Source organism: Dromaius novaehollandiae, chromosome 1, assembly GCF_036370855.1.
Source record: "Dromaius novaehollandiae isolate bDroNov1 chromosome 1, bDroNov1.hap1, whole genome shotgun sequence".
In the NCBI taxonomy this organism is placed as follows: Eukaryota; Metazoa; Chordata; class Aves; order Casuariiformes; family Dromaiidae; genus Dromaius; species Dromaius novaehollandiae.
Window position 1 is genome coordinate 172,338,031 of NC_088098.1, and position 25,619 is coordinate 172,363,649.

Here is a 25,619-nt window from a genome sequence, read left to right on the forward strand (position 1 = left end):
GGTTGCCCATCTGCAGGTTTTTTTTTTTTTTTAGAAAGAGAAGAATGCATAGACTAGTATACTTTTGAAATAGCATCTTCAGGCATGACACTGGAACTTTTTATCTTTAATAGTCCCTCTTAGACAGCAGTTTCCAGTCTTCCAAATGTGAAGCAAATTGTGCTCAGTGTGAAAATTATGTTATAGTTGTCTCAAATCAGTAGTGGGGTTTTGTATATTTCTGACTGATACTGAAGTCTTTTGGGAGATGCCTCTTACAATTGCTTTCCCTATAGCTGTGTGTTCTGAATTCATACACTCATCTTTCTCCTTAGTAGCTAGCTTGTTCTGTCATACTGCTCTTCCTATCTGCACTTTCACATTTTCTAGTTCACCCACTCCTCAGAACTTATATTTTTCCTTAATCTTTCAGTTTCTGTGCTCTGTAACTTTCCCTGAAGATCGTTTATTTTTGTGTTATGTTTATATGTATTTTTGTTTGTGTTGTGTGTGTATGTATGTGTATACATGCATGCATACATATATAAACAATACATACATATAAATAAAAATACTGTTTTTTACTCTTATATAAGCACCACAAACTATGACAAAATGTTTTAATTCTCTCCAAAATAGTTGCAGAAGACAAAACATAGAACAACTGGAAGGAATTTTCTCATGTTGGAATTCTATAATATTAACTTCCAACTCTAAGAGGTTTCTCAATTCAGTTTCTACACTTTTTACTTAGAAACATTCTGTTCTTAATATTGTAATAACGTTCAGATTTCCTTCTTTGTTTTCATACAATTTGTTACAAATCAGCACAGAAATAATTTTTAGAAAAAAATCAAACTCTTGTTCTGCTAGAATGTCACTGCAATATTCTCATGTGCTGTCTGTTGAACTAAAGCTATACAGACAATTTCATATCCTAATATAAATTTTTGTTGCTATGCAAACCTCTTAATTTACAAACTCCTGCATTATATATAGAATATCCAGTATCTATTCAAAATCAAACCTCAGCTGCTGAATACTAATAACACTTGTTTCTGATGTTTCAGAAAAGGGTTTCTGTATGAGAGGGGACATGTGCCCTTTTGATCATGGAAGTGATCCAGTAGTGGTGGAAGATGTGAATCTCCCTGGCATTCTGCCTTTTCCAGCACAGCCCCCTGTTGTTGAAGGACCACCTCCTCCTGGACTTCCTCCCCCTCCACCAATTTTGAGTCCTCCTCCTGTTAACCTTAGACCTCCAGTACCACCACCAGGCCCCTTACCACCTAGCCTTCCACCTGTAACAGGTAATTTAAAAAAGGTTAAAAACCATTTTTGAATACAAAAAACTTTGTGTTATTTGGGTGGTATGCAGTAATAAAAGCTATTGTAATAAAGTACATTTTAAAAAGTTGTAATATGCTCTCAAGTCAGGTTGGTATGCCTTACCCCAGAATTACTGTTTTTATGGTAAGCGTGTAATGCTGGTGGTTGTGCTATTTGAATGCTTTGAGTTTTGTAGGAAAAGTTTGAAACCAGCTATACCTAGGGAAGATGGGGAAACCCTGGAAACAACAGATGTTTTAATTTTAATATAAAGCTAAAGAGAGTTCATTACCACATTAAACTTGCACCTGAAAATGTTTCACTTGCAATTAATTGTGAAACCTAAAACAAAAAAAGAAAATCTTCTCTCCACTTTGTTTACTCTTGCATTGGAAAGTACTCTGGCTCAAGTGCTGAAAGTTACCTGAAGACTTGTGTGCTTGGCCATCATTTATAAAATAGCAATTTAGCGTTCAGATGCCTTATGTGGCTTAAAAACTGTCTGATGTATTACTTCCATGGGACTATTCTGTTTTTTTTGATAACCTAGGTGTCCCAATTGGTCAAATTATTCAAGAATAATTGGTATTTGATATTGTTTGGAAGTTTCTTAAACAGTTTTCATTTCCACTTGATAGTATTTGCAAGTAAGAACTGAATACATGTATTTCACTTGGTACAGAGAGTAACTATCTTGCTGGGGTGATCGATTCTGCTTTACATAATATTTTCAGATCTGCCTTAAGCCGGCTTTAAAGTGTGTCACTTTATTTCTTCTTCCAAAAAGTGTTTTTACCAACAAATAATTTGAACGTCAGGCTTGACTGCTCAGCTTCAAAAGTCTCATGTTACTTTTTGTAAAAAAGCTCTGTTGTAAGAGGAATCACTTTGACTTTCAACATGAATCATAGGTTTCTTCTCATGTGTTTGGAAAAATTACTTCACCAAGTTAATTATTGTCAGCATAGGATATTTTTGTACTCTATCTGGGTAAAAATTCACCTCTGTTTCCTTAAGAGGTTTTCTTCAACTTTTAAGATTTTCAGTTGGTGAAGATAAATACTGGGTTAGCAACAAAAGTTTGTTTATAGGAAGAAGGTATTTGGAAGAATGTTCAACTATTCGAATGCTTTTGTCTGTAGTGTAATTTCTATCTTTTTTTGCCTTTGAGGATGATTTCATATGAATGAATGGTACAGCATCGTGTCTGTATAAATATATGTGTATTTTAACAGCTATAAAAGCATTTCATATCAGATTCCTTATGAATTGAGTGCGATATAAATGTAGTGGACAGTGTGTGAATGCAGTGTTTTCCTTTATTTTTGAAAGGACCACCTCCTCCACTTCCCCCATTACAGCCTGCTGGCATGGATGCTCCCCCAAATTCAGCAACTAGCTCAGTTCCTACTGTTGTTACAACGGGTATTCATCACCAGCCGCCTCCTGCTCCACCCTCTCTTTTTACAGCAGGTGTAGTACTGAGGCTTTGCCCACAAGGTTTGCTAAATAGAATAACATTGATTTATATTTTATTGTGCTTTTTAGAGATTGTAACTTTATTGTTTGGGAGAATAAATTTTATCTTTTAAACTGTTACAGTAACTTAACACTTTTTTTTCTAACTTAGGTCAGGACAGAAGTAAAATTTGCATGTAAAATCTGAATCTTGAATATGGAATAATATTTTAATTGTGTTTAAGCAAAAACTTGTCATGGCAGTTTTTTAGGATAGTAATGTTATACAACAGTCTGTTCCATTGTAATTGAATCTTGTAACTAAATGAAATACTAGATTTGCAAGTCGTTTTTTTTTTAACTGCAATTTATTTTAATTAGACTATCTCTTTGTTATCAGAAACGTATGACACAGATGGCTATAATCCAGAAGCTCCAAGTATAACAAACACTTCAAGACCTATGTATAGACACAGAGTGCATGCTCAAAGACCAAATTTGATAGGACTCACATCAGGTGATATGGATCTACCACCCAGAGGTATGGTCTCAAAGCTATACTTGCTTAGTTTAGCAGATTTCTCACATTAATGCAAATTGAGGCAGCTATCAGAGAATGTGATACTGGAAAACATTGCAATTTTGTGAATCATTTGGATTTAAGAGAAATATAATTGAACAGGGAGTTATACTGACAAGTTGTTTTGCATATGCTTTTTTAAAGGTACAGTGAAATCTATCGGTAGAGTAGCATATGGATTACACACTTCTTAGACCTAACAACCAGTCACTTTGTACACCTCTTATATAGAAAAATCTTACATTTTTGTAATATAATTTTAGGATTTTTTTGTTGTGGAGGGGATGGGGTCATTTTAGCTGATAGTAGACAGCTACACGTAGATGGTCTTACCTTATCGTTGCCATGGTCCTGAGAAAAAGAAGCAGCATATGAAATGGGAAGGTGGATAAGAATTCTTATGATATGGGTTTATTTATATCTTTATTTGCTTGTATTTAACCTTCTTAAGTTTTTATTAATATATTTTCAGTGTAGAGTTCCCCAGTTTGATTCATGTTCTTCAGCAAGAGCCACTCCCTTCCTGCCCTGCCTCACCCCAAAGCTTGCTCGTAGACGTTGATGCTTTGGAGTACTGTACATTTCCTATCATTAGCATTTTTTCGTGTGTGTCATGTAATAGTAGAATGGAGGTGTTAGGAGTAATGGCAGAGTATTTTGTGGGACGTTGGGAGTGAGTGAAATCATTCTGTGGCAGATGCCTTCTGTCACGTTTCTTTTTTTTCCTTATGTATGATATTACTGAGATTAAAATTAAAATTAAAGCTATTAGCTATCCTGATCTGTCACAACATCTGTTAATGCTTAAGATTAAGAAGAAGAGTCTGTGACCAAGAATCCGTCCAGTTTGAACAAGGATAATAGTCATTTCAGAATAAACAGTTTGTTTTTCAGTGCACAGTCAGTGAGTGAGAAAATACCATTTTACAATCAAATGCACAGAAAATACAAAAAATAATACAAAATCTCTCATCTGTTTACAGAAAAACCTTCTAATAAAAGTAGTATGAGAATAGTGGTAGATGCTGAGTCCAGGAAAAGAACAATTGGTGCAGGGGATGGTGGAGTTCCTACAAAGAAGACTTGGTTTGACAAGTGAGTGGTCATTAAACAAAGTTGCCTTCATAGTTGGAATTCCTTGGAGCTCTTTTCTGTAATCTGAAACAAATATAAACCAGTATAATTTGCAACAATGTTAACTCTGAATGAGCTGAGTATATTAAAATCAATCATGCTGTAGAGGGGTCTGTGTTTGGCAATCTTCTCTCAAAGACAGTATAGAGATAACTGAAGTTGCTTTGGATGATAATGAGATCTACTCCCTGAAAGCTGGAATGATCTAAGAAACAGAGAAGCTGCAGTGTCATAGTCAGGCATTAAGGGTGACTGGTTTTAGTTTTGAAATGTGAACTGTATCACTGCCGGTTTGGATTGAGTTTTTGGGATATGTTACTGACATAAAATATGCAGTGCACATTTACCTGAGGTGAGAAAAGGGTGGAAGGTGACAAAAGATAACTGGACTGAGGAGAGCTTTGGAGTAATAGGAGATACTGGTGGGGGGACTCAGGGGATTTTGGAAAATAGTTTCTGGAGAGAGACACTGTGAAAGAGTTAGAAATTTACTGATAAAAGGGTATTATTGGGAATTATCTTGCAGATTTATGGACTAGAGTATGCTGAGAGTATGGGTAGGGGAAACAGCAGGTGTATGAACCTGTGCATTTTGCTCCTATAAACTCTTCTAAAACTGCGGTGTTTAGGTCTGCAAATATCCCACCCACCCACGTCATGCTTCTGTGTAGGTGAATAAAACTTAACATTGTATTTGCTAGCTTGCTATGGATTTCTGGCTTGGTTTTTATCTTATTGCAGGCAAAATTTTAACAGAACAAATAGTCCAGGTTTCCAGAAGAAGGTACCGTTTGGAAATGAAAATACGAAACTTGAATTGAGGAAAGTTCCCCCAGAACTTAATAATATCAGCAAACTTAATGAGCACTTCTGTAAATTTGGAAACTTAGTCAACTTACAGGTAAGAGTCAACAGAAAAAGACAGTGTACTTTGACTTAATGCTAAAGGTAATCTGCTAAAAGGAAAATGCGAAGTGCTTTGTAACTGCTTCCTTGAAACTACTTTCATTACTTTCCTAACTTGTTTTTTTAGACATGATTTCCTTGTTTTTAATAAAATTGTCATTGAAGAACCAGAAGTGAAATGTTCAGTCTTTGTCTAAATTTTGAACAAAGATTTTCCTCACAAATCAGACTTCTAAGATTAAATGTTTCTCCTTCCTCCCTTTCCCCAGTCTTGTATCTGATGTCATAAACCTCTAGTAGTTTTTGAGGTAAATCATATTTAGAGAAGACCTGGATTTTTCATCCAGAAAACAGTCCCTGTTATGTATGGAATAGCTTTCTAGTCCCATAATTGTGGTATTATCCCTTATAGTTGCCTCCTGGTATATCTGAGTGATCCACTTTTTTTTTTTAATAAGTGTTTATAAACAGAAATAAGCACACAATTAGAGAAAGATACAAAAGAGATGCAAGGAACTGAAGCTTACATATGGCAGGCTGCAAGTGTAATGTCAGCATTTTTACCCAACGTCTATGCTGCTCACTCTGATCTTTCATCATGTTTCTTTATCAGCAGTGATAAGCTTCAGATGCTATGTACGTGATGTTTTCATGTACACTTGCTCGCTTGTTCTGAGAAGTTGGATCAAGAGGTGGTAATAGAATATTTATTGTGTGTACTGATACAGTACAGAATGAACCTTCTGCACCCACCTTAACACTGAGAGAACTGAAATCTCTCTTAATTGCTCCTAAGTATTTCTTAAGCCATTCAGCAGTGTACCTAAGAGTATGGGAGTATTAGCAAACGGTATGATTCAGTAAGGCAAGTATACATATATACAGAGAGAGAGAGAGTAAACTCTGCTTCTCTTCCCAAAGGTATAATTTTGTTGTTTGAAAGCATCTAAAATAATATATCAGCATCCAAAGGAGGAAAATGAAAATACTTTTTTGTATAGCTATGATGTTAGACAAGGACATTTATTAACTGACTCGTCTGTTGATTACAGCAGTTATCTTTACTTGAGCATTGCTTTCCCTTCTGTCTTTCAAAAAGCTACTCATATTCACGATTTGGAAATTCTGTTTGACTTTAGGTATTTTGCTTCATCTTTTTTGCTTTTTTAATCATTCTTAAAGTTTATTAGTTTAATCTCAGGATTGCTTCTTAACAGCAGACTTTTCAAACTGAATCATGAATAGGAAATAGTCATCTGCTGACCCATATTGTGTTTAAATCGTAAGCTTCTCTCTGAAACTAGTGATTTTATGATAATGTTCACACAAATAAAAATTCTACGTGCAGTAAGTTTCGTTCTTGTGTTTTAAATCTTAGGTTGCATATCAAGGTGATCCAGAAGGTGCCCTTATTCAGTTTGCCACACACGAGGAAGCAAAGAAAGCTATATCAAGTACAGAAGCAGTATTAAATAATCGTTTTATTAAAGTTTATTGGCATCGAGAAGGCAGTACACCACAAATGCAAACTACTACACAGAAGGTAGAAGATCTGAGTCTGTTCTCTAGAATTTTATGTAAAATATATTCTTTTTAAACTATTGGGTTTTATAAGTGTTTATAGAAAGTAAACCAAGTACTCTTGAAATAATAAGTAGTTAAAGTCATTTTTTCCCCCTAGAAGTTACACTTTAATTGTAGCTTCTTGGACCTCAGATAGAGGGTACAGGATTTGATTAGCAAGGTGTGACTGAAGGTACTTAAAGGCTTTCTGAGACTTACAAAGAATTAGTCTGTTACTTGTCATCTTATGCAAAGCAATATTTGATGCTACTGTGTGCCAAATAACCGCTATTTTGTTTTAACTGACATAAACTTTTTTTTCTTCTAGTAAGCATGAGAAAGCGGATTTATATTTCTTTTTCTGGAAAGATAATCTCCCTTTTTTTTCCAAAAGATTCATTTCTTTTCAGTTTCTTCCTTTTTCCTTTCCTGTTGAGCAAGCACACTGCAGTAGGAAGGAGCAGTATAGTCTGTTTTATACAGAAGTACTCTGCACTGTAATCTCCACTTAGGACAGGAGACCTGCATTAGCCTAATTTTATGGGAACAGATTAGGGACACTTTGCATTTTGGGGCTGTCTGAATTGCACAGTGGAGCATCTATTGGTAATTGTTAAGTGCATAGTAGCATTGACAAGTTTTTAAGCATATGAAACAGTAATTACTGTAGTGGAGCTTATTGGTAAGCTATTGGCAAACCAAATCCGCTTTCTTAGCAAGCCTTGTGGTTCTACTAAAACCTTAAGAGAAGCTTGGCTTCTGGGTTATATAGGTTATTGGATGGAAGTCTGTCAGTTAGCTCCTGGCTAATGGAAACTTGATTTTTTTTTTTTTTTTTTTCCCAAGACTGATTGTCCCTTCAGTAATATTTGGTCCCACACAATTTGTTGACCATTGTTGCCTCAACAGGATTACTTTGGTTAGTTTAGCAAACTAGCCAAAAGTGTTTATTGGCAAAACGCAAGTATGTTGGCACCATAGTTTAGAAAGATTCTGAAATTCTTAAAGGAGCAGAGGTAGTTAGTAAAGATGGTGAGAGTCAACCATAATAAAACATCAAATAAATAAAAGGCTTCTGCCAAGAAGTGAAAATAATCTGTTCTCCATGTCTCTGGTAGATAAGACAAGAAGTATCGGGCTTGAAAGGTAGCACAGAAGATTTAGATTAGACATTAAAAAATTTTTTTCTAATTCTAAAAGATAGTGAAATACTTTTGCCTAAACAAGTAATAGAGTCTTTTTCACTGAAAATCTTTTAAGAACCAGATAGATGTCTGTCAGTAATAGCTTAGGTATTGCTGACTGCCCTGGAGTGGAGGAGTGAATTAGGTCACCTCCTGAGGGTCTCTTCAAGTTCTGGTTTTTGTCATAAAATGACAGGAAGTGTGTTCAGAACCATTTTTTTGGTCTTAGTATTTAATTGTAATATTTTGGCAAAGAAAAAGGCAAAGGTGTTAGCTCTCGGGATGCTATAGATATATAGATATATAGAGAGATACAGATATATAGCTGTATCTATAGCAGGCTGCGAAGGTAAGCTGCTCTGTATTCTAAAGCTCCTCAGTGCCATGTGTGCGTCTCTCTCTGCCCCTCTTTCTGGCTTGTGCAACTGAAACACACCACGGATGAAAGATTGGTGATTGCTTTTTGTTGAGTTATAGGAGATAGAAAGTCAGGTAGGCTAAGTGGACATGATGAATGGAAATAGACCAGAGTTTTGATCACTACTGTTAGCTGTGTATGCAACAATAAATGTTATTGCTATGCGCGCTACACAGCACAGCATCCTAAATCTCATGAACTGTTTATTTTTGCTGTCAGGCAAAAAAGCTTGTGAATGGTAGAAAGGAAGAATTGTAAATCCAAATGCCATTGTAGCAGTCTTGCCATGTATTTATTGAACTGCATATGTAGCAGCCTTCTGTTGTTAATGTTATGATCTGCTTTTTTTTTGGGTGGGGGTTGTTATAGGTAATACAACCCTTAGTTCAGCAACCTAGTTTACCAGTAATGAAACAATCAGTCAAGGAGCGATTAGGTCCAGTACCTGCAAGTAATATTGAACCTGCAGAAACACAGAGTGCCAATACGGAAGTCACTCAGGTATGTATGTTCAGTCAAAGCAATGAAGACTTTTTTTTTCTGTAATGGGCTCTATAGTGTATAAATGTATGCCAAGAAATGTATTCCTCACAGTCACTCATATGATAGAAATAGGCATTTACCACATCAAAGTGCATCTAATTTGATTGTGAATATTTTTTTTATATTAAAAAGTTTTCTCTAAACGCAATGAAATCTGGCTTTTGAACCCAACAGCAATATTCAGGTTTTTAGTGTCCTAGCTTTTTATTTTGTTTAAAAAACAAAAACCCAAAATATTTAAGTTGCATTTTTCAGATTTTAAAATAAAGTGAAAACTGTCCTTTTCGTTATCTAAAGGATATATTGCTACATATTGACTTTCAAGATTCCAGCATAGCTGATTTTAAAGGCCAACTTAGATACTAAAATACCTTTTTTTTTTCTTCCCCCCCCACCATATGTTGCCTTGTTGGTCAGTGTAAATCTTTTGAGCGTGACTCACCAGTTTTTCTTGCCCTTTGTTAATCCCTAACCACATAATTAAAAACAATACTTGGCAAACTTACTCACTTCTGGATTTTACAGTAGAATTTTTATCAAAACTAAAGAAAAAAACAATTCTTTTTATAGTATAAAGACTTTATCTTTCTAATTCCCACATTTTACCAAAAACATTAGAGTGATTTCTTTTTGAGAAATGTTGTATTAAAACCTCTCAACTACCTAATGCATTGCAAGTTAATATGCCTGTTTATGCAAACATTTTATCAGTATATGCTATTGCTGGCAACTAAATGACTCCAATAATCGCTTGTTAAATCTACTAATTGCTTAAAAAAAAAACTGTGATAACTGAACTCCTCAGAAGTCAACAATTCCATTAGTATCTGTTAAGCAACTAAAACCATTGGAGACTAATGTAATGGTCAGCATCTGGAAGAGTTTTCAGTATTTGTACATCTCTCTTAAAACAAGGACGAACATAACTTTAGTACCAGTATGAATCATGACATAATTTAGCATGTTACTTTCAATTTGAAATAGACTTTAAATTTTGATTTTGTTGGAAGTACCTGATTATCAGCACTGTACCACTACTTGTGTTTTTCTTCTGAAAAGGAGGAAAGCCACATTTTACAACCTGTTTGTTCCATAAATTCGAACTGCGACATCCTACAGTTGATGCCTCCAAATCACAGCTTATAAAAATGCAGTAAATGGAGTTTAAAAATGTTTTGAAAAGAGCCTGTTCTGATAATCCTCTACCTTTTAACATGTTATGGGCTTCTTCCAGAAAAATGTCTGGCCTGGTCTCTAATTCCATGTCTGGCTATATCCTTGTCTGTGCCAACCTATTTACAAGATACAGGTGTATGTTATCAGTGAAATTATATATCTAAAATACATTCTGTAAGATGCTTTAGTATTACTTTACTTGTATCGTTGCCCAAAAGTCTGTTATCTCATTGATTTTTAAAATCCGCTTTTGCTAAATTATTAACATTTGGAACTATACAGGAAACAAATTATTATATTTGTAAAGTTAAACATATTTGGAGGATAATTTTGCTTTGTTTTCTTAGAATGTGACTAAATTATCTGTGAAGGATAGACTAGGTTTTATGGCAAAACCAGTTACTCCAACAACTGAAAAGGTAAGTGATTGTCTCATATTCCCCTCCTCTCACATTTAATTTTCAGTAGAATGTATTTTGTTATAAAATCCCTTGTATGAATATTCAGTTTGTTTCATAAGCATGAGTAAAGTTATTTGCTAATGCCTAATCTTAGAAACCATGATATATCGAAACTCAGCAAATGGCTAAATGATTACAGTAAGAATAAAGCATGCTAGGACAGAAGCTGCTATTCTGTGTTTTTTGCTTTAATATAATAGATTTCATGTGTTCAGTCATGAAAATGTGTAGGAATATCCAGGATCCTGAGTTGTTGACAGAAAGTAGAAGTAAATTTTAAATAAAAATTAATTTTGATATTACATATGAATTTATAGACATAGCCTTTCTGTAAAAACATTTGGGGGGTTTTATGTCCCTTGAAAGGTGATGCTGTAAACATTTACCCTCTTGTTTGGTTGGTCTTATAATTTGCAGTACTTACTTGAGAAAATTAATATACAAAAGACAAAGAGAGGTAGGTGGGAAAGGTGAGGTAGGTGGGAAAGGCATCTGAATGATGATTATGAGTTATTATATATTTTGCCCGATGGTCACAATTTTCAGAACATGGACTTGTTGATGTGTTTACCTTAGTAATAAAATTGATGACGCATGTTCCAGATCTATTTAGTGCTTTGGGGGTCAGGTCTCTCCAGTATTTATAGCATTAATTTGAGAAGACTTTTGGTAGAAAGGCAGCAAGTTTTTCCCAGTATCAAGATTTCTCTGCCTGGGTATGTACCTTTTCTTTTCTGAATTGGCTTGATCTGAAGTGAGTCAAGCATCCTCTGCATTTTGTTTATTTTTTTCCCCAGCAGTGTACCAGTTAATGCATTTAGTGGAATGTAATAAGTAAAATTCACTCCATAAGTACAGTGCTGTACTTATTTTGCACACAAAGATAGCAGTATTTAATGTTCAGCTGTAAATGTAGAGGATGTCTCTTTGACTCATTCCAAGTCGAGCCAAGCAGTCCACTTGAATACACTGATCTTGGCTTCTTTCCTGTATTCTGTTTTGAGTTAATTAGTTGCATTCTTGTGGCCCTAAATTAGTTGCAGATAAACGTTTTAAAGTGTATTCGTGAACTACATTTTACAGTGTACTGTATAGTTACTTCAATAATAATGTTTGCTTCAGTTCGAGTAGGAATAGTTTCTTCTCTTTCCACAAGAGCTGAGTTATCCTGAAACACCAGAGCAAATTCATGGTGAAATGATTTTCTGCTGTGTTGTCTTATAGGAGAGACTGACTGGGATTAGCTGCTGGGCTCTTTAATGGATTGATTGTGAAGCAGCATTTTCCTTGGCATGTTCAGTAGGATTCTAAAATTTGTTTTGACCTGTTTTTGGCTACTGTTTTCCCTTCTAAAGGGAATGCCCTGCTTATTTTGCATTGACTCTGGTCTATGACGATTAGGAATGAACATAATGACAGCTGTCACAAATCACAGATGTCATGTTATGGATGCTTCTCCGCTTCTGACTGAGTGCAGAGAATTATGACAACTTTCCACTAAGAATGTAGCTAGCTTTGATTGGCTTTGCCTCCCATGGAGCAGGAGGAAAGGAAGGTGGAACAGTCATGGTGAGGCCTTTTAAGATCTGTATAGAGATTCTTCTTGCAATTTATGAACTCGTGAAGAGATTCACAGTATTCTTTCTCATGAATGCTATTAAGACATTTAGAAGATGTTGGTATTTTGCTTCTTGCTCTTCTGTATTAGTGGAAGCAGGTACATCTGCTGTGGCATCACTGCTTCTTGTATTAGAAGGGATAATGAATAAGCTTGGTTCACTGTGCTGTGCAGAGAGTTCAGGGATAAGGGAGTGTGTCAATACTTTTGTTCTTTACTTGGTCCTCTGCTTTTTTGTGATGTGGCCTGTCCTAAAGCTACTTTGTAAAGCAGCTAGGTGGTTAGGATATTGGTATGGTGATGTGTTTTAAAAAAGATTTTAAAAAATTACTTCATGTCCTTTTTAATGGCCTGCTTTAAAGGACTTGATATCTCCTTTTCTAATAGCCCATAATAACCCCATAACATGCTTTGCCTTTTTTTTAAAAAAACTATCTGCACTGTCTACTCTAGAAAATATTGTTGGAAGAATTAGTATCTATAGCACAATGAAGTGCAAAGGTTTTGTATGAAGCATTATTGTTGTAAATTCTTCTGATCTCTAAATCTTTTCTGTTTTTCTAATGATTCTTGGCTGTCCCTTTTTTCTCCTGTTGTTGGGCATTGTTGTCGATTTTATGGAGTGCATGGTGACCAATAGACTCTGCATGCATCTTTTAATTTTCACTTTATGCATAAAGTATTTTTAAACTCCTAGAATTTGATACCAATTGTATAATTGCTGTGATTTGCTAACAAGGCAGACAAGATTGTGCCAGTATCATCTGCAGCAGTTAGCTGTGGATTTTTCAATACTAATGTAGCCAAAATGGCCGTTAAGGAAATTGATAAGAAACAGAGAAGCCCAAATCCTCAAGTATTGTAGAGATATATGAAGTATATTTTAGAGAGGTTGTAAAGCAGAAACAACTGTGCTGTCCATAAGTTAGAAAGAAATTTCCATACCTCGTTATAAATATAGAAAAGATAGCAGAGAGACATAGGAGTCTCTTACTTTGCTGTACGATGTTAAAGACTTCCCAATATTCAAGTAATTCTTCTTGACTGTGCAAGATCTACTTTGCACCAGCTTTCATATTTTATCTACTTTGGGCCTTAGTCTCTAAAATTGCATTGAAATTTTGCTTAAAAATTCATGCAGCTATGGAAATTGCATTTTAAATTTAATATATTTTTAAAAAATCAGTTATGCTTGGGCAAATCTGTCTCCTGTTTCCTTAATTATGCTCAAATACTTAAGTTTTTATTTATTTTAAACTTTGAAGTACATATGAAATTTCAATATAAAGGATTTATAATCTGCTCATAATTCTTATATATCTGATATTGTTACCTTTTAAAAAAATTAACATCAACTATTCCAAACATATTTATTGCACCAAATTTTAATATTCCATATTATCAAAACAGACAAAAGATGCTTATATATTTTTAAGCACTCATGTTTTTTAAAAAAATTGAAATTCACTGGCAAAAAGTAAAATGATTTCCTTCTATAGGTTTTATCTACTTCTACTGGCTTGACAAAAACTGTGTACAACCCTGCTGCTTTGAAGGCAGCACAGAAATCTTTGCCTGTTGTTTCCACTTCCGTGCTAGACTCTAATGAAGCACAGAAGAAAAAACAGGTAAATTAAATACACTTCTTTACAAAATGGACCTAGATAGCGAATTTCTGACCACTAGAGATACTGCACTATGTATAGTCATCTTAAGAGCATAGATAGAACTAGTTAATAAGATTAAATTTTGCTGTTATGCTTTCTTTTCAAAGTACAAGAAAATTCACTGTTGGTTCTGTTATTTTTTTTAGTGTTTTTTATGGCAGTGTAAGCATGCTTACAATTCTCTAAAAGTTCAGAATATGAAAGAATTTTTCCTGGAAACAGAATCTCTATGTTGAGGCATGAATTGTCTGTTATGAGTGAGAAGGGAATATAGTAAAATCCCTGTCCTTCTCTGTTAAGCCCTTCTGAAACTGGCCTTTATTCTCATCATATTATGAATTTGCAGTGACCCAAATTCTTTCTTTGCTTGAGAGAACTGTATAACTCTGTATTTTATCATTTCCAAACTGCGGTTCTTCGCCATGCATTTTTATTCCTGCATAGGACTAGATTTTCTCCTTAATTTTTATACTAGAAAGGAAATACAACAAAAAAATGCATTTGGCCTTCTTTGAAAGGGTCACTTAGTTGTAGTTTAGCTTAGCTAGATTTTTCAGAAGAGCCCAGTTAAGCTTTTTTAAAAAAATTCTTACTGAAATTTCTTTAGTTTCTTATAATTTAGAAAAATTAAATATAGGACCATGTTTATCTTACTGGTTTCCAGTTACAAAACAGAGTTGAATACATCATCTGAGCTTCAAACAGAAGCATTGAGAGCATTTTAACCATTAAACAAAAAATTTAACCCAATGGTAAACTTCTTTAACTAATGTCTAATTTAATTTGAAATAGCAGTTTGTAGCTGCATGTCAGTTGTGGCATTGGGCAAGACTTTCAAGAAACCACTTCTAATTTTGGGATTTCATTTCATGTTTGTCCCCTAAAACATGTTTTTCGGAAGTTAGAGCCTTTACTTTTCAAGTAAGAAACTAAAAGCTTTTAACATGGTAAAAAAACTTGGAATAAAATTACTGACTCATTATTACAGTTACGGGTTTTTTTGGAGAGGAAACACTGAAGGCTTGCTATGTGATTTGTTCTTTTTTTTCTTGCGGCTTTTGCTGTCTTTAAAGATTTCCATTATAATATACAAGTACTTGTGGAAAAACATGGTTTTGTGGGACTCATTCCCTTCTTTGCTCCTCTGTCTCTGGTTTTGCTTAGCATTCATCCCGTTGTCTTATCTTCCCTTTCCCATCAGAAAAAATGATTGCACACTATATTGCAAAACTAACTTTCCACTTAGCAGAACTTTTCAGTATTTGGGAGGACACATACACAAGCATTATTACTGTTTCTTTTTATGGTTATTGGGCATTCACATTCCTTGTGTAAGGTACTTACACTTGCAATCTGATCCCAGCTGAATGGTGATCTGGAAGTGCAAAATCATCTTCAGCCTCTCCTCTTTTATCCTATCAAATATGTTGGTATCAAAACTCTGTTGTTTTCTTCAAATATCTTGGTATCTAAAACCTTTTTCATTCTGTATCCAAGAGCAAGAAGCAGTTGCTCTCTCTCAAGCAGCATTAGTAGGAGCTGCGCACAGCAGCTATGATCTGCTTCCCCTTCTGAGTGCAAAATGTTACAAATTTGTCAGTTACAATTCATTTCTGTTTGCCAGTTGCCATGTCAGGTTTCTGGTTGTAGCAATTGGAGCGATAGTACTTGTCACTTCCGTATTAAATTAGTCAGATCCAAAAGAGATGATTTTCTATTGGTAACTTTTTTTTTTTTTTGGCCTGGGCCTGTACTGTTGGTTGTGTTTAATTAATGGGCTTGATGTACAGTTGCTTTCAAGATACTGTCTTTGCATGTTTGAACCCTCGTATGTGATTAGTATGCTTGTAGCTCTTGTGGTAGTATATTATTTTGCCTTTCAACTTTATTGGAGTTGTATAAGGGATTACTCTGTAAATAAGTAATAGTGAGGTTTAGTGTTTCCCAGCCCAGATGTAGCTAAGACAGATCATTACATCTGTCACTAATTTGGTGTTGCTTTGTTTTCCTAAATACAGTTTTAGATATTCCCTATTTGTACTTCGAGTTTCTGATACTGAGGTTTTTTTTGCTGTTATCAGAAAAATCCTAGTCAGTTAGTGCTGTATAGTATATTATTCTTCTGACATTGTTTTCAAAATCCAGAAACTTTCTCTAATGTTTTTTATACTTCTAGGAAGCATTACGACTTCAACAAGATGTGAGAAAAAAGAAACAAGAAATCTTAGAGAAGCACATTGAAACACAAAAGGTAAAATGTTAACATTAAAGAAATGGGCAATTTAGTTGCAAAATCTACATTCACATTATTAAAATCTTTCAGAATTTGTAAGCATGAGATTATAATAACTGACCTATAAAATAATCCCGTTTTCTTTAGAAATGATATTATTGTACTATTTTCAACTTAGAGTTTTAATCTAACTTGTCTTGCTAGTTCACTTCAAAACTACAGGCTTCTGCAATTTAGATACAATTTTAGATGAGATTGCCTAATTTGAGTGCAAAATGTGTACTTTTTTGGGAGGAATGAAATCCAGAGAGTCCTACTTCACAACAGAAGGTGAGATTGTTGTAGAAAAGTATGCATGAGAGCGCTCAGACTTAAGAGGGGAAAAAAGGCCAAAATGTGATTAAGGCCGAATACAGATTTTGAAGTACTTCAGGTATGTTGAACAATCTGTGTCCAATAAAAATCGGTATGTCAGATGTTTATTAGCAATTTAATTAATCAGAGAATAAATGAAAATCATTATTTGAATATAAACTGTTAAAAGCCCTCTATACTGAGTTTGAAAATCATGGTGAAAGAAATGCAGTATTCTATTTTTCCATTAGTTGTAATGAGTACTGGAAAACAGATCCATAAACACATATTGTTGTAGCTGAAAAGTAAAAAGAAACTGTTTTAAATTGGACAGATGCTGATTTCAAAGCTGGAGAAGAATAAAGCCATGAAGTCAGAAGACAAAGCAGAAATCATGAAAACCCTGGAAATTTTGACTAATAGCATTACCAAGTTAAAGGATGAATTAAAAGGTGTATCATCAGGAGGAACACCCCCTCTAAAAAGCATGAAAACCAAGGCTCAGGTACTCAAGTTTTGGTCAGCTTTTTGATAAGATTCATTTACGTGCTGATGTCAGTTGAATGAAAAATGAAAATAAACAACCACTGTAGAAGTTTTGAGAAGCATGCTGTTTTAAGTTTGAAGTCTTCTGTGAAGTAAGATTTTTCTTTCTTTGCCCTCACTTTGAAGGCATGTTGTTAATTTAATAACTATTGTGTCATCTGAAAGGTTTATGCACTGTTACACAGGAGGTATGATATCTGGAAGATATATAAACAAAATACTATGTTTTTGTTTGTTTGTTTTGTTTGTTTGTTTTATCCAATCTTTTGTGTATAGTCTATTGCTTACTTAAATATTTAATGGAAGTCAGGAAATTAGTATTTCCTATGCAAAAGGGTTATCATTACTCAGCACAGATATCTACTGGTTAGGTTCAGGATGTGAAACAAACCTTTACTGCTTCATGAAACTAGTTGGCTACTGTAGTGGTACAGAATTTTTCTTTATGTCAGTGAAATTTTTCAATTTTCTGAACTTTTAAAGTTCACGATCACACCGGTCAGTTTTCTTTTGATTTATCTACTCATATTTAGGCTGTACCTGTGAGAGGAGTTTCTATTCTCTGCTATCTGTTTTGTCAGTATAAAAGACTTGGTAACTTATTTTGGTCTTTTGCACAGCTATAATCAGTTTTCCTGCCCTTTGCTTAAACACACAATTGTGTCACCTTTTTAAACGTAATATTTTGCTTTTTGTAGAAGTATTTGTTCCTAAATAGATCATAGCGTGACTGAGAATTCAGCAAGGACTTCAAGAAATAACATTTTAAGGATTTTACAAGTGTTCTTTTAAATAAAAACATCACAACCTTTTCTTGTTTTATCAAGTAAGGAAATGCATACTAATGAAAGAACAGATTTTTGCACAGTGTATTTTCCTGTAGGAAACAACAACTTTTGATCTTTTTGTGCCTTTTTTTCATTCAGATCTTGAATCTTCAGAATGCTTAATTTTCTAATGTTTGGGATACTATTTTAAAAAGCTGGTGTAACACTACAAACCAGATGTAGTTTAAATGGATCGTTAGCTTTCATTTTGAAGCTGTATTTCTACATTTTTTTAATAGACATGCAGGCATTTAAAGTAACTGCAGTATAAATTACAGTCAAAAAGGACTATCAAAATGACCTGTATGTATTGAGTGTGGCTTCTTACACAATTCCTCAGTCAGCCAAAAGCTTAAGCTGCGTACTTTTTATCCTGAGAATGGGCATAGATCATAATTACTGGTAGTGGGTTGGTATGTCTTTATTGCAATGCAAATAAAATTATTTTCCCTACTGCGTTTTAGAGGGGGGACTAGAGCTGATAATTCCAGAATTCATACACTTCTGTAATAAGATTGAATTGTTCTTTACATTTTAGAGATTGGAAAAGAGATTTATGATGTTTTTGAGAGATATTGAACCCTGTCTGGTTAGGAAGTGTTTCTTAGAGGTCTTAGGGGCAGATCTCTGTTTGGAGCAGGAATTCAAACTACAGAAGTCCCAGAAATTGACTATATTTTCAATGCTTCATTTGGTTGTAGAGAACACCTGCAAAAGCCTGATGTTTTTTAGAAATACTTCTTTTCTATGGATGGACACTTTCATAAATTTGAACTGGTAAAATGAGTTTATATCAGTTTTGATTCAAGAGTAGCAGTTGGTTGTGTCTTTGTCACATGCAAAGAAAAGAAATCAGACTCATAGAAATGAAGAAACAAGTTGTGTCATTAAAGCTTGGTGAATTCTTGACTAGAAAATCTTAAATGTAGCATTTTAGCCCATGATAATTATTTTGTCCTGAGAGTGGTCCAGTAAATTCTTGAAGTGGTCAAGCAAATAGGACTATAACATAAAATTGTGCAGAATGTTTGAGGTTGGAAGAGACCCCTGGGGATCATCTAGTCCAGCCCCCCTGGCTCAGAGCAGGTTGCTCGGGGCCCTGTCCAGTTCACTCGACCGTACCGTAGTTGCTGCAGCCAAGGTTGCTGCTGCCTTTCACATCACTGACAAGTTCTCCCTTGTTTGTTAGTATCAGGTCCATCAGAGTGCCTCTCTTTGTCTGCTCCTTGATCACCTGTGTCAGAAAGTTGTCATCAGTGCGCTCCAGAAACTTCCTGGATTGCTTGTGTTTTGCCCTTCTAGCAGATACCAGGGTGGTTAAAGGCCCTCATGAAGACCAGGGTCTTCAAATCTGAAGCTGCTTTCAGTCATCTGAAGAAGACCTTGTCTATCTGATCAGGCAGTCTGTAGCAGACACCCGCTGCTGTGTTGCCCATGTTGATCTTCCCTCTAATTCTGATTCAGAAGCTCTCAGCTGGCTTATCAGCCATCCCTAGGCAGAGCTCCATGCATTCCCGCTGCTTTCTTGCATGAAGCGTGACTGCCCTGCTCCTCGCTATCCTGGCCTGTCCTTCTTAAAATCCCTGTATACATCCACTGCAGCCCTCCAGTCATGTGAGCTATCCCACCACATCTCTGAAATCCCAATGAGATCGCAGCCCTGCAAGTGTGCAGAGCTCTAACTCATACTGTTTGTTTCCCAAGTTGTGGGTGTTAGCCCACAGGCTTTTCAGAGAGGCACCCGGTCGCACTGATTTCTCAGAAAAGGTATGAGAGTTTACCCCTTGATACTGTTTTGTGCGCACTTGTTGGTATACTAGATATGCATGTGCTTGAGGTGGTCCCCTTTCAGCCCTGTTCTGTTGATCGTGGGATCTCTCCAACTCCTATCACCCCTTGCTTGCCACCTTCCTTGCTTGATCATACTTGATAAAGAAAGATGATATGCTTTGAATTACAATTTTGATACAATTCATGAACTGGTTTTCTATTTATCTTGAAATATGGAAAGGGAAGAAACACTCTAAGGCCTATTCCCAAATTTTCTGCCTTTCATGGGCAAAAATCCATATTGTAGAAGAATTGATTTTACCGAAATGCCTGGAAGTGTCTGTCAGGTAGCTTTCCTCTCAGGCAGATTGTGCATCCGCAAGCATTGTTTTGTTAACATTTGAAAGAGATGGAGAAAAGAATCTGTCCTATCTGACCTTTGTGCAAGTTAGGAATTACAGATCCTTCAATTAAAATTTACTACTTTGACAACTTTCTGAAAGACTTTGCTCTAGATTCTCATGCAAATCCTGGGCAGCTCACAAGACCCTGCAGACTTACAGCATTAGTTACGTAGGACCCATGTGACTGTGCCTTTGCCTTTACCTATTTTTATCTTGTTGCAGTTCATGCGGATTACAAAATATTCTCTCTGAGTATAGAAATCTTGCTGCCTCCTGGTATATCTTGAAGGAGGCGTTTTCTTGAGACTTGGCACAGCTCTATAAAAGGAAAGTCTTCACTAAGAGCACCAGGAATAAACCTCACAAAGTCTAGACACTTATAACACCAGAGTCCCTGGCTGATTTGTGAGTTCTAATTACTGGTCATTATTAAATTTCAGAAGTGGTTGTTTTGCCATGTCATTGATGCATTGCAGCACAATGGGATTTGACAGAAACAGTTTCACAATTTTGAAAACTTTGAAACTAATTGCAGGAGAGGATGATGTTTTCTGTGGTTGCTGTAGATAACTAAAAAATGGGATTGAAATGGGCTCAGATTGAAGTTGCCAGTTGAATAATCCAGCTTTTTTTCTTTTAAAGCTTCCAGGGGAAAAAACAAAGAAACAAAAAAACCCCTTCTCTATCATTCATTGGTGATACTTGGTTTCCAACTGTCACAACTGCGAAACCTTCATCTCTTGACAACCAGCCCTTGAATACATTACATGCTGTGGTTTTGAATCAACAGGTGTAAATGTAAAACTGTGTTTCACGATCATCTATAATTTTCTTCTTCATTTGTGATACCATTTGAACATTTGGCTGCTGCTCTTTCCATTAAAAAAAAAAAAAAAGTTTCCAAATTGGAAGAAAATTACAAGTAAAATTTTCATGGTCACGCTAAGCTCTTTCCTGCACCTGCACCAGCATCTGCACCTCAGTTTTTACAGTAAACATGTCTGAATTTAGATTCAGGGACACTTTTCAGTTTCATGTATGTTTTTACACTTTTTTGTATTTTTTTTAAGGTATTGTATGCTGGGAGGTAATTCTAGGTGCATCAGAGACCAGCCTTTTCTTAGCAGAGGTCTTGTTACTGTACTACACATTGTTTGTTCCACTGTGGTCTGGACAGAACTACCATTTGTGCTTTTTGCACGTATGATAATCTTAGGAGTTATTTGCCATTACTAAGAGTAGATTATATTTTTATCCATAATTGTATTGCTTTTTTTTTTTTTTTTTTTTGGTAGAATCCATTTTTATCTCATCATCGCTACCATATAATTCTGCATTTTCTGTTTTATGTATCTCTAGCTCAGAGCAAATTCCTTGGCTTTGGCTTTGTGTGGTAGATTAAAAACTTTAACATCACCAATCTCAGAAGCATACTATTACACCGAGAGGTTTTGTCTTGCCAAGACAGCTTCTAAGCTTGTGCTTGATTTGTTTCTGAAGGTGGAAACCTAGCATAGCAAGTAGTATACCTACTGTGATTTAAATTAATAAGGCGCAATTTAGCCAAGTTTAAAATTTCAGTCCATCTTCTAGTTTTCAGGTGCCCTTTCTGTGTTTCTAGGAATTTGTTTTCCAGGCAGAAGTGCTGTGGCAGACTTCTACCTTACATGGAGGCCAGCAGTAGCCAATTCTTAAGACCCTGTATTTTTTCTGTAATAGTCTACTGATAGGAGTATAGCAATAGATTCTTGGGTTTTATCACAAAATTGTTTCCTCACTAGAGAATGTGAACTGTATAACTAATAACTTACCATAACAATTTCTTAGATGCAGAAAGAGTTACTAGATACTGAACTGGATTTATACAAGAAGATGCAAGCTGGGGAGGAAGTTACTGAATTAAGACGAAAATACACAGAGCTGCAGTTGGAAGTATGTTTGTCTCTTACTTTGTAACACTTACCTTTTAATCACACATCTTCACATAATTTTTCTTAGCTCGTGTAGTGTATTGTAAGCTGGGTCTTTTTTCCAGAACACAATGTTAAGTTGCTTACAGATGGAGGCATTTAACAAGAATATTTTACAATACCAATTTCTGGATTCCTCTCAAGTAGAGAAATAGTATTGTGTCTTTAATTTTGAATACTAATCAGTTTAAATTCAGTAGTTGTTTAGATGACATGAGATTTTATAGATTTGTGGTAGTAGTACTTTCTCAAGATCATGGTGTATTTTTAAATTACTGCTTATAGGTGGTGCTGTGTTTGATATAAAACACTACCTGATTGTGTTGTATTCTTGTATTTTTAAGTGTCAGTATCCTCTTATTATTAACCAAAATAGTCACAGCCCCCAAAAGTAATATTATTATAGAATTAGTTTCAAGAAAAGGTAGACTTGCAACATGCAAACATGTTGTCCTAAGAAGTGTTCAATATATAGAACTCCATGCTTTCTGTTAAAGGACTTGCTTAAAAAAAATCAGAAGGCTGTGTAAGATTTTTCAGATGTGTCTTATCTTAATCAATTCTGAATGGTTTTGAGGGTTGTTCTGTGTTATGTTACACTTTTTTGCCTATATGATTGTGCAGTATCCACTTAATTACACAATATTCTGCCTCTTTTTGCTCTTAAGCAGACTGCTTTGTTGCTTAAATTACTCTTGTCTTAAGGAAGTTTGGTCATGTCTTCTAGCTTTTCAGATTGACAGTAATAATTATTAGTCCCCAGCTAACTTTTACCTTGAAATCTTACTGTTAAGTAGTCTAGTCTATAGGGGAGAGAGAGATTCTCTGTAGAATAGTGAATATAGAGAGAATATATAAAGGATTTTTTTTTTTTATGAGTGCCTATGAGCACAGTGCACATACGTATGGTAGATTGCATCATGCTTTAAAACTGCAGTAGTTACGCAGCGTGGGTAATTGTTAAAGTATCTTTGCTAATAAGCCAAGTCAATTGAATAGAGATGACACGAAAGCGTACATAATATGTACTCTACATGTTGTATAAGTATTTCACAGATACACTAAAAGTTTATTTTTAAGAAACATATTTTAAAAATTATACAAAATGACTGATCTGGAATATATCAGTACTTCTATAATCACACAGGATAAAGGAAAATGCCAATTGGACAGGCTAATCCTACTCCATCTCTTATTGAGTCTATTTATACTTCTGCTTATGAAGAAGAATTAATGTAGCTATTTCATAAAAAATCTTGCTAATAATATTCTGAGGCCTTTTAGCTTATATTGATCATAGCAGATGCAGAAAAATTAGGATTATAAGTAAAGCACACCAGTACATTTCAAGGAATAACATGAAATGTATCCCTCTTATGATCTGTAAGAGCATTGATTCTGCTTTTTTTTTTTTTTTTAATTTTATGCATGTTTGAATCTTCATTGCCCCTATGAGTTCTTTAGAACTACTTTTATCCACGCATTCTCTTTTTGACCTTAAATCCTACAGTATTTACATATTGCTTCTGTGGCTTATAACTTACTATTCTATTCCAGGTGTCCCTGAATTTATTGTGAGAAAATGCAAACAGTATGCATTTGGATTTGTTGAAGCAGCATAATTTTTTAACTTTTCCAGTTATCATACCCTTGAAAATAGTTGATTAACAGGTTTACTTTTACAAAAAGTGTGAACTATTGACATGATATAGTTATCTGAATAATGTCATGAATGTAGAAGCCATAATAAATTGTTCTGCTTGTAGATAATATTATTTGTGTGCATTAGAATATTGCCATCAATGTTTCATTTGTAAACACTGTGTAGGATATATACTAAAATTGTGGTGGTGAATCGTTGTGGTGATTTTGTTTGACATTTTGATTCCTAAATCAGACCTATTTGGTTTTAAAAATATATTTTTATGCAGTGCATGAGATTAGATCTCTAAAATTGCCTTTTTAAAACTTAAAGTAACTTTTACAAATTGAAAACAAAATAGTAAACTGTCAGATATTGTGATTGGCCTTATGAATTTTCTTAAAGAGAGTTGCCTGCCTGTTCTCTGGAAGGGAAACACAAGTATTGTGGGAACTGAAGTGATTGGCTATGTAGGGCAGAATTTTTAGAGAATACTCTGTCCTTGTAGGTGCTCTTTAGAGCCTCTGTTCTATATCTCACAATTCTGTGGTCAACAGCCACTGCGCTGCTTCTGTCCTTATGAGATTAAAAATCTTGGCAGAGAATTAGGAAAAAAATTGAGTAGTTTGTTACCACAACAAAAATAATTTGTTAATGAAGTTTAGATGTTGGACTGCAGTTCCAATCTCCTCATGTTCTCACGCATAAGGACTCTTGACAACTGATTTTTCTACCTTGTTCTTTTTTTCCTTTCCCATCCTATCTTTGGTCTGTTAATAATTTATCAGTATTAGCTATTTTTTAATGTTATTAATATGTTCGTCTTTTGTTATTTTAAGATATGTAAGTTGGTCTTTCTGAGGCTTGCTTGGGAATGTGGGGCTTTTTTAGGAAACAGAGAATATGTGTTTGTATTAATTTTGACTAAATACTTAGATTATGAATTGTAATATATCAATGTTATGTATAAACATCTTAGGCTGCCAAACGAGGGATTCTTTCTTCAGTTCGTGGTAGAGGGGTTCATGCAAGAGGTCGAGGTGCATCACGTAGCAGAGGTAGAGGAATACGAGGCCGGGGTAGAGGCAGAGGAGTTCCTGTGCATGCAGTGGTGGATCATCGACCTAGAGCATTAGAAATATCTGCATTTACAGAGAGTGATAGAGAAGATCTTCTTCCTCATTTTGCGGTATGTGGTATTTTCACTTTTTATGATCTTTGGATGACGTTCTTCAGTGCTAAATGAATTATTTTGATCAATGAATTGTTTTCTCTTGATTCAGTTTATCTAGTAATATTATTTAGAAATGAATCTATGTCTTAGTCTTCCTGTTCATGAAAAAGAGGGTGCATCACAAAAAGGTGAAAAAATGAGAAGTTGTACTGTTGGTTCAACTGGTTATAGTAGCAACCGCATGCCATCTACAAACCTTGGGTTTGGGGGGGTTTGTTTGCTGGTTGTTTGTTTATTTTTTTTTAAAGTGGGAAAAATTTGGGATATAAAATAATGACTTCTAATATTCAGAATAGTATATATGTAAAAATTATAGCAGTCTTTAGACATAAAAAGATAAAATAACTGAGGCGATCATGTGAACAAAGGAAAATTTGGGACTCAGCCTTCAATACCCTGTAGTCCATTTATCTTCCATAAAATTTCTTAACAAGCACTTACAGAAATAATTCTCATAGTTGCATGTATTCGTGCTTTTTTCCGTGATACCTGTAATCTTTTAAATACCTTTTTCATCTGTTATGATATCAAGTTGATTTGAAAATCTTCCGTGTTTTTGCCTAACCTTCTGAATTTAAGACTAAAGGTGAGAACTGTGCAACTATTGGTAGACCTTGCCAGGA

At 34.9% G+C, this 25,619-nt stretch overlaps 1 protein-coding gene across 3 annotated transcripts in view; it reads left to right on the forward strand.

The window, feature by feature from the left end:
* RBM26 (RNA binding motif protein 26) overlaps window positions 1–25,619 on the forward strand; it is a 56,934-nt gene that overhangs the window by 20,519 nt on the left and 10,796 nt on the right. The window contains exons 7-19 of one of the 3 annotated variants that reach the window (XM_026120885.2): window positions 1,050–1,289; window positions 2,641–2,808; window positions 3,167–3,307; window positions 4,330–4,441; window positions 5,222–5,381; window positions 6,765–6,929; window positions 8,921–9,052; window positions 10,618–10,689; window positions 13,849–13,977; window positions 16,193–16,267; window positions 16,938–17,108; window positions 21,978–22,082; window positions 24,742–24,951. In XM_026120885.2, coding sequence (XP_025976670.1) covers window positions 1,050–1,289; window positions 2,641–2,808; window positions 3,167–3,307; window positions 4,330–4,441; window positions 5,222–5,381; window positions 6,765–6,929; window positions 8,921–9,052; window positions 10,618–10,689; window positions 13,849–13,977; window positions 16,193–16,267; window positions 16,938–17,108; window positions 21,978–22,082; window positions 24,742–24,951 — 1,880 coding nt within the window. The remainder of the gene's footprint in view (window positions 1–1,049; window positions 1,290–2,640; window positions 2,809–3,166; window positions 3,308–4,329; window positions 4,442–5,221; window positions 5,382–6,764; window positions 6,930–8,920; window positions 9,053–10,617; window positions 10,690–13,848; window positions 13,978–16,192; window positions 16,268–16,937; window positions 17,109–21,977; window positions 22,083–24,741; window positions 24,952–25,619) is intronic. The other 2 variants (XM_026120886.2, XM_026120887.2) reach the window with 2 other exon arrangements.